This window comes from Haliaeetus leucocephalus, unplaced genomic scaffold (genome assembly GCF_000737465.1).
Source record: "Haliaeetus leucocephalus isolate CR32 unplaced genomic scaffold, Haliaeetus_leucocephalus-4.0 Scaffold1007, whole genome shotgun sequence".
In the NCBI taxonomy this organism is placed as follows: Eukaryota; Metazoa; Chordata; class Aves; order Accipitriformes; family Accipitridae; genus Haliaeetus; species Haliaeetus leucocephalus.
Window position 1 is genome coordinate 750,983 of NW_010973443.1, and position 17,718 is coordinate 768,700.

The following is a 17,718-nucleotide window of genomic DNA, read 5'->3' on the forward strand; positions in this document are numbered from 1 at the left end:
CCCCCCGCGCGCGGGAAACGCCTCGGAGAGGGACTGCCCTTCTGCCCAATCCGGGCGGCGGAGGCCCGGGGTCGGTGAGAGCGAGCGAGCTCGGGGGAGGGCGGGGCTGCGCCCCGCAGCTCGGGCCGTGGGGCTGAGCGCTCCGCTGCAGCTGGCGTCAGGGGCGGCCCGCCGAAATCGGGGCGGGTCGCGTAACCGCTCCTCTCTGCCCTCGGCAGCCAAAGTCTGACGGAGAAGAGCCGCACGCTGTAACCCCGGGAAAGCAGGCGAGCGTCCTCTCTCAGGTATTTTACGTCATAGCCCCCGTCCTGCTTACAGTTTTATTTTCATCTTTTTCACTAATTTATGAGGTGGAATTGCTAAAGGGAAGTGAAGAAAATCTTGATTAGTCATTGTGAGGTTACTGCCACGTCATTAGGAGCCTCCTGGCAGTAGTCGGTTGCGGCGCTCATCGCGTCGCTGATGAGTTCCAGATGGGGTCCTACACTCGCACCGATAGGCTGGAAGGAGATGCTTGCGCTCTTCCAGAGCTCCCGAGTCCTAGGCCAAGGAGATGCTTGGAGCAGAGCTGTTGTCATCCCCAAGGAGGAAAACACAAAGAAGCATTCCTAGTGGAGTATCACAGCCTGTCAGGAAAGAGAGTAATCGAAAAAGAGAGATCCAAGGAGAGGCTCATCAGAGAGGTGCTTGTGACTTAATTAAGCTTTGCTTTTTTTAGGAGAATTTAGCAAAGAGAAAAAAACCACAGCAGGTTTTCAGACAACCAGTACAGAATATTGCTAGGGTTCTGTCAGCTCATTGCTTTTCCACAAGAATGCATTATACAATAAAGTCTTTCAGTAAGCAAGTAGGATACACACACTAACATAGGACAATTACGGTTTGCACTTGTAGCACAACTAATTTAAAGCAGGTCGACATTTCAGCAGGCAATTCATTCTACAAATTGACAGAAGATAATGAATTTTTAAGGTTTTGCACCATCCCACTCCATCTTTTCTTTCAATTTTAGGTCTGAGTTAAATGTTGCTCCTCCAACTTTGATTCAGACTTTTCTGCTGTTGAGGGACTGAAATTCACAGTGTTATGGCTCAGGGTCACCTTTCCATAAATTCTTCTCTTTCTTTTGTCATGTCTTTAAACATTTCCATGTCTTTAATGTATCCCATTAGTCATCTATCCCTTTTCTTTGGTCCAGATTTTGTAATCCTTGAAGTTTGGGAACTTTTGCTTATTGCACAGGTAAAACATAATACCAGCTGAATTAATATTGGCAAGAAACACTTGAATTACATTCGATTCTAATCTATTCTACATTAGATTGTGGATTACAGAAAGAGACTGATAAGTGGTGTGCTATGTTCAAAGCTGTTCGGTGTCACAAGCAGAGCTTGAGGGCTTGTCCATAGGTGTGCTCAGATTAAGCTACAACGATGTAATGGTAATGAGAGCATTCATAGAACAGATTAATGCAGTACGTGCATTGACTCTGCAACTTTAACCGAGGTGCCTTAACTTTCTAAAGCCTCTCAATGCAGGCATGCACTGGAGTACAATTAATAAAGTTCCAGTTTGGGAGAGCACTTGCTTAAGCCTGTCCATTTTCGGGACAGTAATACATCCCACCGACTGCAGAGGCGTTTAAGTGCATGCTGAATTGCTGCCTTGGCTCAGTACCACTGTAATACAAAACAGTGCCTGAGAAATTTGCCCAGGAAAGCAAGTCAGATTCCCATCTTTCTTCTTATCTGGGGAAACTTTATCTCAAAAACGTGGTGGTGAAACAGGAGCCCTCCCTAGGAAAGGTTAAAGCCCAGACCTCAAAAGCTTACTTCTGAAGATAGCAAATAACTAATTAGCTACTTATGAACAAGGGAATTGTTTAAAACACTAGCACCAAGATGACCCAGTGGAAGCTGTTCAGGCTGAAACAGCAGCAGAGAGGGTGTTAAGGAAGGGCAGTTTTACTTGCACAGGCAAAAAGTCTGAAGAGCCAAAAAAAAAAAAAGAACGATGAGAGGAAAAAATAACGTATTGTACTCATTTAAACAAAGAGTCTAGGAACCAAAGAAAAAAAAAGGAAAAAACATCCCCCCCCAATTAGGGAGATAAGAAGAGAGAAAAACAATACAGACATGTGCTTCAGTATTAAAAAAAGCTAATGACGTTCGTTCTTCCAGGAACTGGCATAATCTTTGTGTTTGTCTGCATGCAAGATGCTGTGGTCAGGAAAACATTTTTGAGGAATTGGTCATGTTGCAGTGTTTTCAAATGGCTGGTTAAAAGCAAAGGAAAACAAGTCTTTGCATCCTAAAGGTTTTCTTTTTTTCCCTTCTGGAGCATCTTATTCAATGAATAATTTTAAGTTTTGAAGCAATGATTTACCTCACTTCTTCCTACCCAACTGTGTTTTGCTTTTGGGAAATACAAGCAAAGAGGTTTTGTTTTTCAGCAGCCTTCCCTTAGAGTTTCAAGTAATCTGTTCTCTCCTCAGAAATAATTTCCTTCAGTTTCCCAAAAATGGAGGAGCCAGACCATCCTTTAGTTTATTCCAATTTTGTAACAGTGCAATTGCACTGATCTCAAATTAATTACTCCTTAGTGTGAGAGATTTAGGTCATCAGAGCTGGGCTTAAGCCAGCAAGATGTGATCTGGCTGAAGGTGTTTCTGAGTGTGATAATTAGAAAGTTTGTTCAGGCCTGTCTCCATCTGGAAATTCAAGGTAGTACCAGTTGCCTTGGGAGGGTAGGCTTGATTCATCCTTCACTTTGGCTTTTTTTTTTGCTTAGACAGCTAAAGCAGGACTATCCTGTCACTCACCCTATTTTTTTCAGTGTAACACCGCTGCTTTAATGTAATAGAGGAAGGAAGACAGCCTCCTGCTTAGAGGCACAAGACCAGGAGTACAGAAGACTGGGTTATTCTCCTGCCTGCAGCATTGCCTTGCTGTGAGACCTGGGGCTGGCTACCTAACAGCGCTCTGTCCCGTGGTGTGGTCCTCCAGCAGCCTGGGGCATCGGTAGCTGGGGCTGCTGCTGCCCTCCTCTTTGCCCTTACCCGCGTGTTCCTGCCCCTCTGTGGCTCGTGCTGGTAGAAAACTAGACCTATGTTTAAAAGTTCTCCACAACCTCAGTCTCTTCCTCTCTAGAAGTGGTGTAGTGGTATTCATCTAGCCTGTGTTGGTAGGAAACTGGATGCTTTTGAGGTGCTGGCAAAGTTCCCAGGCTTATGAAGGCATCTACCTTCCTCCTCCGGCTTTCTGTCTTGTAGAGAAAGATGCATCCAAGACCCTGATGTGCACCCAGCTCCCAAAACTGCTGTTGTCTGTCCTGAGCACCTGATGAGTTACTTCCTTTCTCCCACTGTTGCTTTCCCTCTTGATTTCTTGGCAAGCATCTTCCTCGCACAAAAATGTCATTCCTCCTCTTCACTGGCGAGTTCAATCCAAGCCCTCCTACTATGGGCTGCCATCCCAGCTCTTATTCCCAAGGCACAGAGCAAGGAGGCAGATTAACTCCATGCTGCCCGGGGAGAAATGCTTCTGCATCCTGTGGATGACACAAATGTGCAGTATGGTAATGACTGTCGCCACAGAAATTTCACTGGTGCCTGCCCAAGGAACTGCCAAAATCTCTTAAAAGGAGAGCACCTGCTGCTGAGCAAGCAGTTCTTCAAGCAGGAGGAGCAGCTTGCAGCTCAGACCCTAGATCCCATGCAAAATCCAGTGGTTATGAAATGGCTACAGTTGTGGAGGATGCTACTTTTTGTTCATTTGTTTACTTAATCACCACGAAGGTTAGAAAACAGCTGCTCTGGAAAGGCATCATGAGACTCCTGAGACATGAAAACCAGAGAAGTACAGGAATGACCTGGTGGAAATTGAGGGCCTGATTCCGATTTCAGTCACATAGGTCTTAAGCCACTGCAATTTTTTTTAACTTGAGTAGGGTTATTCCACTTCATTTCACATGCAAAAAGTGAATTAGATCCTTCTTGGCCACTGGTTCCAGCGTTAATGCCACAAGAATCTGCAGCTGCCTGTTACTTCATTTTATTGTAGTGTTGCTTCATGTTTTAACTTCTCTTGTTTGTGGCATTTATATGGTCCAGTCACTCCCTCTTGAAGAGAAAATCTGCTGGAAAAGGTTAGAGGGGAGTAAACCTCTGCAGGATTCTACTTGCAGCTTCACTGCCAAGTACTTTGAAAAGCAGCATTATTGCTGTTGAAAAAAACCTGGGGGTTGTTTGTATAAAGCTTACCGGCATGCTTCTTGATAGACCTTGTAACAGATGCGCTGTTCCTGAAGTGCTTGGGAAAGATTTTTGGCAGGATAGATGTATGGTTGTCAAGAGGGTCAAATTTATTCTAATGGTTCGCTGTTAATCCCCAGGGCAATCTCCTATCACAGGAGAATGGTAGTGAAAAGTAATGCAAGTTCTCCCATTATTTGCAAGTGATCTGCCATAGCCCCAAGCTGGTGACAGTGCTACATTTCTCCACTGAGACTGTTAGATGGGGAAGGAATCAAAAAAAGCTTTTTTCTTAGACCTGAAAAACAGAAGCCGAGGTACAACTTGAGAACACTATGAATACTATTGGCAATTAAGCACCAGGAAAGGACAAGAACTAGTTAAAGCAAAATATCGGCTCAGTTAAAAAATAGACACAAATTGGCTTTAGGTGGATTTAGTCTGGAAGTTAGGAGGAGTGCTTTCCAAGGCTTTGGAAAATTTTTCTAATAATAGCTGTCAGAGCAACAAAGGAAAAGCAAACTAATTTAAAGGTAGAGCTTTATATATGTAAAAAGAAATTTCTGAGATTACCTGAAATAACACAAGTCAAGATGCAGTGATCCAGTAGATTATTTGTCCATATCACTAAGGAAATTTGCCAGTCAACACCAGCTGTTGAGGTTGGACATCAGGCATGATGTGTCACAAATGAATCAAGTTAGAGCCCTTTCTACTGAGGTTGAAATCACTGATGTATTTCATTTAGTCCAGCAAAAGCCATCCAGCTGCTTCAGCCTGTATATTACTGTCAGCCTGTATATCACTTATACAGGATGAATTCATACAATCAGTTCCTGATGAAAGCTCCATATCTTATTATCAATCTCTTTTTCCATATGAACCTTATGAAAATACTAATGTGGGCCCACGATGCTGGATGAGTCCTTTCTCATGTTACACTTCATACAAAAATATGCCTGAGCATGCATGTGTGTGCAATGTAAACACCGATCCAAACAAAAGGTTGTTGTGATTTCATGTACCAAGGTGCAGTTTAAAACGGGGCTCGCTGACTGTGGGCATTCAAGGTTGCAGTTCAGTAGTGTCCGTAGCTATTGTAACATGTTTTGTTTTGCAGGTCCTCTCCTCGGGCTGCCAATTGTGAGCACAGTTTGAAAAGACAGAGTGATGATTATTACAAGTGAGTCCATGGAGGTGACGTGAACTGTCTCCGTTTCTTTTCAGTGGTGCTGACACTGGTTTACTCTATTCTTTTTGTTCTTCTGGTATAGCTGATACCTGTTAGTTGCTGCTTGAAGAGGGAATGTAAAGATCAGCTTCACCCAACTAAATGTTGTCTGATTAGAACGATAATTGGAGAGAGTTCTGTTCTTCAACATTCAGGGAGACTTTGCAGCAGGGCAGTGATACCTTCTTGCCTTCCAGCTCACTGTAGGAGCAGCCCAGTGAGGGCCTCATTATAAATTACAACTGGATTTACTGAATAGTAATGCTGTTTCCTTCTAGCAGTATATTCCACAGTACACTATTCTCCTACAGAATAGCGTAGTATCTAGTGGTTAACTTTTCCCAGTTTACCGCCATTAGCTTTGTATGGGGTGAAGGAGCCAGTGTTTACTACCAAATGAAAGGAGGGCATCCACAATTCTCCCTTTAATTAAGCTTAGCCTTGTAAACTATGAAGAGAGTATTATATTAAGGCAAATGCTTTATTGTAAAGCAAGCAGGTCCTCTTGTGCGTATTGCCAAGGAGAGATAACAGGGCTCTTATACTGTCAGAAATTTGTCCTGCCAAGTGGGCATCAGGTTTGTCTAAAACATGCCCAGTGTGTGTGTGCTGCCAGCCAGAGAAGGTTTGAACTGCACATTGATTTTCCTCATTAAATCCTCAGGCAGTGAATGCACATTGATAGGTGCTTCCTCTGGTTACAGAAGACCCAAATAGGGATCTTCCAATCAAGCTTCAAATTAAAATTTTCAAATGAAAATGCATCTATCCATCCTGGCCTTACCCTTACAGTAACTGAGGTGGTGGGTAGGGTGTCTGTAGCCAGCCTGTGGTGTCATTCCCATCTTTTTGTCTGCATCAGTGGAGGCAACTGAAAAGGAGAAATTAAAATTCAATTGTAAGCCAGGTGGTGACTGAGGAGACTTATCTTATGGACTAAAGTTGATTCTTTTGTTTAGACTTAGCAGTGGGAGGGTTCTTTGCAGTCCAAACAGTAAATAGGAAAACTATCTGAGAAAGAAATCTCAGAGGGAGAAAAATCCGATCAAGAAATTTGCATCAATCCAAAAAATCTCCTACAGCATGAAAGATAGAGTTCTAACTTTTTTTGTTTTGTTTTATTTCTGTTATGAATAAAATTTTTGTGTGTTTGAATGAGTTTAAGTCTGACTTTGGGAGTGCAACCTCTCCTCTTCCCACAGCCAGTCTAAACAGTCCTGAAATGCGGAGGATGTTTGATGTAAACTCCAAATCCCCATTTGGGTCTATGTCCTTTATGAGGAAAATTTAACCCTTAAAGAAACCTGCAGTTTTGCAAAGTTTTGACCACACAAATTATAATTATTGCTGTTATGATGTCTGTATTTTTCTTTTCAGGACAAGTCTTTGTTTAATATTTATTCTCATTTCCATGTACATCAGTGGTAGTACTGCCTGTCCATGGACTAAATAATTTGCCTCCAACACAGATAATCTGAGTTCATTCAAACCTAAAAATAAATGAGAAGTCTGTATGTTTTGTTTTGTAAGCTTTTGAATATTTAGTATACAAACTATTTTACAAGGGGGAAAAGAATGCACTACTTGATCAAAAGCTTTATTTTTCTAGTGAGGAGTAATAATATAGTAATGTCTTCAAATAAGCAATAACTTGTCAGGGCCTTGAGTGCACCAACAGATGCTGATTACCCTGACATAACTGATAGCTAAGAGACTATCTTGAAGAGCAGAAATTGGAAATATGCACAATGCAGCGTATTTTATCAGTCCAGACTTTTTACTCTCCCCTTCAATCATCTGTTGTAGTTTCTTTAAAGATGATTGAACAGTGATGGGTGCATCAGGTCCAAAGATCCTGCAGTACACAAGGAGGCTCTAAGTGTTATTTTTTAGGGCAGTTAAATGCCAAGCAAAGTTCTATACTAAGCCTGCATTCTAAGGGTATGCAGACATACCTTCACCAAGTAGCAGGTAGATCAGGAAATCACAGCTCTCACCTTCACAGTTAGGAAAGTTTTAAGAACTGATGAGAATAAAAATAATAGAGCAATAATTGGAAAGGTCAGTTGTGAAGGTATAATTTAAAGAGAACTGGCACTAGTTATGTGCAGTAATGGAGTCAGCAAAGTGAAGATCTATCTGCAGGACAACCTTAGAGAGAAGCTACCACAGTCATTAATCTTTCTAATGATATCAGGAGGGTGATAAAATGGATTAGAAAATAATTAAACCTGACACTGACAGAGACAAAATATCATTCAGTCCAAACCCAAAAAGAGTCAAAAGTCTCATTTTGGTGTTAGGACATATTAAAAAAAATTCTCTTAGTTGAACTCTTCAGCTCTTGGTTGAAGTCTGAGTTCGAGATAGTCCTGCTGAAGCCAAATAAATCCTTTCAGTAAGGCAGGTGGCTGGAATGGAGATGTGGTCCCCAGCCCCCTGGTCCAGGTGTTCATGCAGTCATCAGCAAGGGAGGAGCTTAGCGCGTGAACAATTTGGACTTTATTTGAGCTACTATCATTCACTGAACTTCTGGGCACGTGTCTTGACTGTAATCCCTCTTCCAAAAAAACTCTGAACTGCACCCTGATGGGAATATCCCCTTTGGCTCCTACACAGAGAATGGGAGCACTCGGGCATCACAGTGACCTGGGTTGTAGCACTTGCTTGTGGCTGCCGAACAAACAGCAACCTGGAAAGGAAGGAAATCAGACCTCTGGAAATAATAGAGGATTTGGGGAGCTGGGTCCCAAATGATTTGCACAGAGGATGGGGAAAAATGGAACTCCCAACTGGCTTTATCCTGCAGGCAGTGTAGGTAAACAACGCTGTGTGAGTTCAAAGACTTCTACCCAAATGCAGAGCTGCTGGGGTGTGTTACCCCATAGCAATAGCAAGTTCATAACACCTTATTTGTTCCAACACAGGACTGAGGACATAAGCATCCCTTTGAGGGGACACCTATTCTTGGACTGGTCACCCAAAACATAAGATCAAACTGAGGGCTGGTTGGTTTGCTTATCTAGCCCAAGGGAAGAAGTAAAATAGGTAAGTAATCAGGCTCGATGTACATATCCTGTGTTCGTGGCATCTAAGGAGCCAAGTGGAAGAAAAAAGGATGCAGAGATTTTTGAGGATAAGAACACATAAAGCCTATCTTAAAGCAAGACATACTGCTCCCAGCTCTATCTTCATGAAAGCTCGATCTCTGGATCGAAGGAACAGAATCGCTCTAACAGCTTGTTTTTTTCAAGAAAAGCCAAATTTTCACCGCCTCTCCTCTAACTTGCGCTGGCATGCTGTACACTGGATGCTTTTCTGTTTGCTTACCAAAAGGTATCATGAAGTTATCAATGCATATAAACTAGAGCTTTCCAAGAGAAAGAACTTCTCCTTTATTCTGAAGTTCCTGATCTGCTGAAGTTTTATTCCCTGACAATTTTGAGAACTGTACAGATTAACTTTTAATGGGTTGCTGAAGGACACCACAGCAAGCACAGCCTTCTATTTCATCCATTTCTCGCTGAGGCAAATTACAAATTAAAATCTTCCCTGTATATTTAATCTAATTTAAATCTTAAAGTACATTTGAGTGAAAGGATGTAGTATATTATTTAAAGCTGATCCACTAACCTGTGGGTTAATAGCATTCATACCCTTAAAAAAACCACAGTTGATGGGAAATTTTGAGAACTAAATAGCATTTGTGGAATATTAATTCTGTATACATAGGTCTTGAAAAACAGCAGACTGCCTTTCAAATGTACAATCACAACAAACCCAGCTCAGCATGGGCTTATGAATGCTCAATTAATAGCAAAATTGTATTTAAGTAAAAATTTTGCAGCCACGCTATTAGAGAACAGACAGAATTTTCTTCTCTGTTGGAACTGCAGATAGTGTCCCTTTAAAGCAATGTTATTTTTATGAATTTTATTCGTTTTCCTACCCTTTACTCCCAACAAGTATGACCGTAGTCTCAATGCTAATGGAATATCTGAGGGTGAACGATGCAGCTTTCTCGTTTTACTTTGATATTTTCACTGGGGTTCATTGGAATAACTGACATTTGGAAATATACTAAAGTTCTCATGGGCTAAATCCATCCTTATTCAGAAAGAAGATTTCCTGTATGTGGTACTTGACAAACATATTCCACTAAATCATTACTTTGATCCCACCCACATTCCAATACCACTGTGCATATTTTGTCTGACTTTCTTTATGAATCACCCAATAAAACACACCCAGTTCAACATATTATTGGCAATGCTATAGTCTATGTACATTAAATCTCATTTTAAACAAAAGCCTTTGAACCTGAAATGTTGCCAGTGCTCGAATCCAAGAAGTCAAAATGCAGTAACGTAAATCTTCTTAATATACCTGACACCCTTGAACTGTTCCCACAGTTAAAAAATATTACAGCTTACATTTGTACCACAACCAGGCACCCAGTGCTTCGAGCCCTATATGATGGTTAAAAAAAAAAAAAAAGGAAATGGTCATTTATATATCAAGTGAGCAAAACTGATTTGGAAGTTATCGAGACAATGAGCCTAGCCAGGAGTCGCTTTAGGACTGTAATTGCCCTTTCACATCTTAGGTAATTTAATTAAGCAAAGGAACTATTTTTGGACCAGACAGCTCTTTAAACTTTTGAATGCTTGCTATTACAAACCACCTGGCCCTGTATATTGTCAGACTTCATAACTCATACTGTAACACCACCTTCCTCAGAGATTATACGTAGGTTTTTGTGTTTATTTGTATCCTGTCTAGTTTTGTGTACATTTATTTCAGATAAAACACTTCGTTCTTTGGATTTCTTCGCAGTTCAACAGCTGAAAAGTTCTGTGTAGAAACTGGCACATGTCAAGAACCATCATTCAGTTGTCCTCCTTAATTTTGGTAGCTTTTGAGGATTGTTTTCTCTGTTATACAATCCTTCCTCATGGTCTGTAGATTCTACACATTTTCTAACACTAAATAATGTGTGTGTAAATAACACACACATTGAGTCTTTTAGAATATTCTCTGCCTCCACTTCTAGGGGAACAATTCGATTTCAATTATTTCTTCAGTGAATTGACCTCTGCTATACTTTGCATATATTTGACTGATTTCCAAATGTCATGCCACTGTCTGTCCATATGTCTGTCTGGACTCAGTGCTACACGAACTGTAATTTATACAGTTGCTGATTGAGTTGGAGCACAAGCACAATGACTTCACATCTGCCCTCAAAAGTCTGTACAAGTACACACATCTAAAGACTAACTCCTCCAAAGGTCTAAAGTACACATGTGTAACTGACCCTGAAATTCAGTGTGCTTCCTAGGAGAGCCAGGGTTATCTAAACAAAGAGTTCTTGGGATGTAACCCCTTAATTTCTCCACCCCTTGCATTTTTTAGGATTGACAGGTGCTAGCAATCACACAGACTGGGATAACAAGCCATGTCCCAAAGCAATCATTCTCCTGACATGTATCCCACTGGCACCTACTACTCTTCAGATCAGCAAAAAAAAGTTCTTAGCTGCCTGCATAGGCATGTACCCAGTTCTCCCTGACTAAATGGATTACACTGTTGTTGGCTGAATAGGGTAGCCAAGACGACTTCCAGCCAGTTAGTATTCACATGGATTGTGAAACAGTATTACTCTTGAATCTGACCTAAGCCCAACTCAGATCTGCAAAAGGTCTGCAGACAGGTTGCCAGACTCCACTTCTGCCAGAATTTGGGTTTTGTTTCTATTTTACTTTGGAAAAATGCAATGTGAGCATAAGAAAACAGTAAGGAGGTTCAAAAACTGTCAATGAAAACAGAAAAGTGCTGTACGCAGCAGCTTGCTGAGAGGAGTTCGGGATGGAGAAGCAAGAGGGTGGGGAGAGCTGGTGCTGTAGTAAGAAGAGAAAGGATCATAGGAAGGGAGTAGTTGGAAGGATGTGAAACCGATGTTGGAGAACAGCCACCGAAAGGAAAAGAAGGTTTGGTGGTAGTGGTAGTTCAGTCCCATTTGTCCCTCTGAGATGTGTTCTGGGATCTGAATAACTCTGATTCAGAAGAAGACGAGTGTGAGCTGATTGTACGTGCCAATATCTAAGCAGACCTAGAGAGATGCAAATTTAAACTCAGTAGACCAGGAAATGAAGGAGTGAATAAATGCAAATATATTAATCTGGAAATCAGGTTAGGTATTGCCAGGTAGGGAGGGACTGGTTGGGCAGGGAAGGGAGACTGCGTGGGCTGAGGAAAGGCTGGAAAGCCTGGCTGACTCAAGGGCAAGTCTAACAGGGAGGCAGGGTCTGGCCTGGCATACAACTCAGAGCTGGCACATTAGGAACCATGCATTAGATTGCTACCTGTCATGTATGTAATGGCATCAAATAGCCAAAAATAGCACAGAAGATTTTTTTGGGTGTGTTTTATTTTATTCACTACTTTCCATCTCCAGTCTCAAGCAGTATAAGCCACATCACTTTGCTTCTTTTGTTCTCTGTTTCTTTACTTGTAAGATGAGAATAATGACATTTATTTCCTTTCAAAATGATTTGGAGATCTAGGATGAAGGGTTAGGGGATATCGGTATCTACTACAATAGTACCCCAGCTGCACATCTAGGTGGTTGCTGTAATTTCTTGAAATAGCCAAAATTCAGATTTTTTTTCTCTCTGGAAAAAAAAAAAAATTCAACAGGCAATTCAGTGAGGAAAAGATTCAGTTTCTGATTGCCCGGTATTGTTTTCTTCCAGTATGTCGGTGAGACACAAACCTCTGAGAACCAGGAAATCCAGAGCTAAGGGACATTGGTACAACATGAACTCTGCCTTGTTTGATCAGTGATTCAGTCTTCCTGTAGCATACATATGCATGACACATGATTCCTGAAGCAGAGCATCTCAGAGCTGTAGCACATTTCTCTTTAAGGAAAACCTGTGTCCTGGCGAGTGCTACTAAAAGAGGAATCCTGTACATATGCTGCACTCAAGCACTGAGACGCAGCTCCCTGAAACAGCCTCTGATACATTAATTCTTTGTCCTCTTTCACAATGAGGCATCAAGACTTGTCTCCTGATTTACATGCCTCTCTTCCTTTTGCCCACACAGCTACCATCTTCATGCCATTGGTGCAGTAGATTTGCTTGGGAATTAATGCCAGGAGCCACTGCATGCTCCAGGTGCAGCCTTAATGTTGCACCAGGATGTACCTCAGGTGGGTTTTTCCTAGTTTTCAGAGATTTGAGCATCACTTGGACTTGCCACTGAATTTGTTGCTGTCCTGGAATGACAGCAGGAACCTGAGGCAAACTTAACTTTGTATTAACCAAGCACTTTGTCAGCAAATTTAGGTGCTAATTTATTCATGGTTGGCATACTAATGTGTTTATAGTCCTTCTGTGAGGCCTTCACTGGGAGCAGTGGCAGCTGGACTCTGATGTTAAGGTTCACGGGTAGGCACCAGCTCAAGCTGTTGCCCAGGAAACAGGGAAAATTAAATAAAACTGAGTGGTGCACAGTCAAAAACTTTCACAACCACAAGGGATGTATCAAAAAAACCCTTTAATTGGAGAGAGATAATAAGAACAGGAGTAGGGAAGGGAAGGAGAGAAAGGAAGGAAAAGGGGAAGGAGAAGAAAGGAGAAGCTTCATGATGAAAACCTCTTTTTAGCAGAAATGCTTCAGTACGAGATATATTTTCAAATGCAAATCAACTGTGTCCCAGGCTTCAGCCATCAGGTTTTCATGTGTATCCATTTGTATTACATGGGCTTTCGTGTGTATATGTATCTTAATCTGTGTGTTTAGTCATGGGCCAGTATTGGTAAAGAACAAAAAGTTGGTCTATAAAGTAAAGGGTGTGTGTTTTAACCATAAAGCACAACATATGTGTGCAGACAGAATCCTGCAGCTGGACAAGAAAACTATGAGTCATTATTACTCAAGAGGATAAGCAGTTGCCTTGGTGCACCAGCAGTCTCACCCCAGTACATTTTTTGGTAGGCTTTACAGGAAAAGAGAATTTTGGGGAGGAATCTGAAGGAGGATAGCAAGATGGCTATGCAGGTGTTTATGGGAAGCTCTTCCCACACACGAAGTGTAGCCTGGGAGAAATGCAAAGCTAGTTAATACATGGACATTGAAAGCTGGCATTGTTGTCTGATCAGACTTGCTTTTTAGATCAAATGAGAGAAAATAGATAAAAATATGCTAGATAATAATATAATGAGATGAATGAGTTCTTGGGGCTGCAGGGTTTTTGAGCCTGAGGTCCTTATACCTGGAGCGGTTTTGACTAAAGAAATGTTGCTAATACAACTGCAGAATAACATGCTGCAAATACATCTAGATGGACGTCGGGTATCTTGTGCTTAACTTGGTCACTTGTGTAGGTTTGAAAGGATTTATGTAGTACTTTACATAAATGCTATAATGTCTTGCTGATTGCTATGGACTTTTTTGAGATACGTCATGTAGATAGCAATACAGGTGTCTTTTATGACACGCAAAGGATCTTGCCAAGGAGTCTTCCATTTGTATCGTTCCATCCATAGCCTTGGCTTCCACCCTTTGTAGTGTGTTTTTCCATGAGAGAGAGTGTGTGAAGGCGGGTTTATCTCTTAAGTTTTTTACTTCCCAGCACCTGTAAGGGTACTCAAACTGACTATGAGAACTCCAGCACAAAATCTGCTAGAACATTTTGGCAGGTGCTATGTTACTTGCTCCTTAACATGTCTCATCTAATAAAACAAGTCTGTTATGAAAATTTTCTTTCATAATTAGGTATGTTATTTTAGAATGGCAATTCATCATGCTGTCCGAAAGAGTCAGCATCTGTCCTACACTTACAGGGTCTCTGTCTGCCTTGCTTGTGACTAGGGAATCTTACCATCAACTTGAACTTTGGATCAGGCCCTTAAGGAGTACCTGGGGATTTACTGAGGCCAAGAAGTTTAGAAATATCTGGTTACTTATTCATTAAGTGGGATTTTGCACTGTGTGTTGGCATGAAGCCAAATAACTTTTTTTTATTATTTTTTTCCCTCCGTGTGTGTCACTGTATGAGTCAAACGTCTTGCCACAGAGTTTCTACTCACAGAGGAAGAGACCTTTCCTGATGGCTGCTAGTGATGGCACTGGGACCAGCTGTTGCTGAGGAACACAGTCTGATGCTGTACAGGTAACACGTAGCAAAACCCCCTGCAATTCCTGAACAATTATAATTTGTCTTGCAAGGCGAAATCACACTGATCCTTGTTGTCTGTGCTATTTAAATACCACACAGTCCTGCCTACAGAGAAAGAACTAACTACCACTTCAGAAGATCATATGCACATAGAAAGGTCCAAAATTCATTTATATTAATTTGTTAAGTATGATCTTGTGGTGGGTTAACCGTGGCTGGAGGCCAGGTGCCCACCAAAGCTGTTCTATCACTCCCCCCTACCCCCCAGCTGGACAGGGGAGAGAAAAATATATCAAAGGACTCGTGGGTCAAGATAAGGACAGGGAGAGATCACTCAACCAATTACTGTCACAGGCAAAACAGACTCAACTTGGGGAAAATTAACTTAATTTATTGCCAATCAACCAGAGTAGGGTAGTGAGAAATAAAACCAAATCTCAAAACACCTTCCCTCCACCCCTCCCTTCTTCCCGGGCACAACTTCACTCCTGGATTCTCTACCTACCCCCACCGGCAGTGCAGGGTGATGGGGAATGGGGGTTGGGGTCAGTTCATCACATGTTGTCTCTGCTGCTTCATCCTCTTCAGGGGCAGGACTCATCACACTTCTCCTGCTCCATCATGGGGTCCCTCCCACGGGAGACAGTCCTCCACAAACTTCTCCAACGTGGGTCCTTTCCACGGGCTGCAGTTCTTCATGAACTGCTGCAGTGTGGGTTCCTTCCATGGCATGCAGTCCTTCAGGAGCACACTGCTCCAGCGTGAGTCCCCCACGGGGTCACAAGTCCTGCCAGAAAACCTGCTCCAGTGTGGGCTCCTCTCTCCACGGGGCCACAGGCCCAGCCAGGAGCCTGCTCCAGTGTGGGCTTCCCACAGGGTCACAGCCTCCTTTGGGCATCCACCTGCTCCGGCGTGGGGTTCTCCACGGGCTGCAGGTGGATATCTGCTCCACCGTGGACCTCCATGGGCTGCAGGGGGACAGCCTGCCTCACTGTGGTCTTCCCCATGGGTTGCAGGGGAGTCTCTGCTCTGGCGCCTGGAGCACCTCCTCCCCCCTCCTTCTTCACTGACCTTGGTGTCTGCAGGGTTGTTTCTCTTACATGTTCTCATTCCTCTCTCTGGCTGCAGTTGCTGTGCCCCCTGCAACTTTTTTTCCTTCTTGAGTATGTTATCACAGAGGTGCTACCATTATTGCTGATGGGCTTGGCCTTGGCTGGCTGTGGGTCCATCTTAGAGCCAGCTGGTATTGGCTCTGTTGGACATAGGGGAAGCTTCCAGCAGCTTCTCACAGAAGCCACCCCTCTAACCCCCCCCGCTACCAAAACCTTGCCACACAAACCCAATACAGATCTCTTGCGATTATCATTTTACCTTGCTTTATTGCATAAATTGTTCTTCCTCTCTTTAAACAAATATATACATAGAAATAAAAAAATCCTAAATATGCTAGAGACCATTACATATGGGGCAATAATTAATTGACAATAATTAACACTATTAATACACTTTTAAGAACAGTAATTCTGTTGCATTCCAAATTATAAACCTAGTTGGCGTAGATATATCTCATTAAGTTTCATTTCTCATTCTGGTGATAGTAATAATAATAATAATGGTCAAGGTAGCTTTGATGCCCTCAGACCACCGTAATCTATGGTTAGTGTGTGTTAGTGCCTCTTCATAAAGAGTTGGAAAAAGGAAACAAACCCCCACATCACATTTTAGGCTGTTGCTACTTAATTCAGAGGAAGCAAAACTGGGCCTTGACTGTAGTGAAGGATGCAGAGTGGAGAGGAGAGAAAACTTCCTGGAAATAACTTGTGGTAATAGAGATAATAAAAACATGGTCTTCAAGTAAGCTTTGTTTTTTCTGCTCTAGGTCTATTGCTATTACACCCAGCATTGCCAGCTATTTGTGATGTCAAGTATTTCCCCTGAATCTCCTCTTAAATTACACTGGCAGAGAATAGCATGGTTCATATAACTTAGTCCCAGTCAACTTCCTTGATTTACTCAGATTTTGAGGTTATATATCTGAATAAAAGCAAGTGTTGGATAATCAGTATCCAGTGGGCCCTAGTGACTCAACTAAAGATTGAGCGGGTGTGAAACAGGGCAGAGCTTGTTCTGTAGGATTGTAAGGGAAGGTATGTATGCTTTTTAAAAGAAGATTACACATTTTCAGCCACTATGGCCGAGAGAACGAAAGACTATAGAGGTTTAATCCTTGACCAACTTAAAAAATAAACACAGGCACGTGATGTTAAAAAGCAGCTTACAAGTCATGCTGTCAAACGTACAATTAAAAACAGGGCTACTGAAACTGCATCCATTTTAGAAAAACTGGGCAAAAAAGAACTTATTTTGCTTTTCTGTGTATTAATAACTTCATCAGTTACTACCGAGACAAAACTAAGACTGTGGAAGAGTCAGATAAGACGCCCAGGTAGCATCGGTGATTGTCCTATGCTTTACCAAGTGCTCCGGGTATCAACTAATTAGAGCACTCATTTTATCCAACATCTTTAATCTTCCAATTTACAGTGGAAGATCTATCGAAACAGTTAAAATGGCAACAACCACCAGCACTGTCGATGAGGTACAGCCGACAAACGCGGAAAACGATGGGTACCGTGGCGTATAGGTACAACGAAACCCTTTATTTTCACGCCCGAAGTTAAAAGGCAGAGCAGCGATGTGGTGAACGCCCCGCATTTTTAAGCCGCGTGTTCCCAGGGACCGACCCTCGGCAGCGCACGGGCGGAGGGTGCTGGTGGGCGCGGTGGCGGTACCACCACAGCCGCCGCCTTCCCCCGCTCACCCTGCAGCGCCCAGGGCCGCTCCTGCCGACCCGTCGAGACCCCCTTCCTGGGGAAGCGGCCCCCTGCAGCCCGAGGTGAAGAGGGCCTCCGTGGCGGGGCCGCCCCGCCGGGTGAGACCCCCACAACGCCCAAAACGCGGCCTCCCAGGGCGGGAGCGGGAGCGCGGTGGGGCCTTGCCTCAGCCCCCCGGCGGGCGGCGGGAGGAGCCCCCGCCCCGACATGGCGG

The 17,718-nt window shown here is 42.8% G+C and overlaps 1 protein-coding gene across 1 annotated transcript in view; it reads left to right on the top strand.

Annotated features, from left to right (window-relative positions):
* Positions 1–14,617: 14,617 nt before the first annotated feature.
* PPP4R1 (protein phosphatase 4, regulatory subunit 1) overlaps positions 14,618–17,718 on the top strand; it is a 68,025-nt gene continuing 64,924 nt past the window's right edge. Inside the window, exon 1 of the mRNA XM_010584804.1 lies at positions 14,618–14,664. Coding sequence (XP_010583106.1) covers positions 14,654–14,664 — 11 coding nt within the window. The 5' untranslated portion in view covers positions 14,618–14,653. The remainder of the gene's footprint in view (positions 14,665–17,718) is intronic.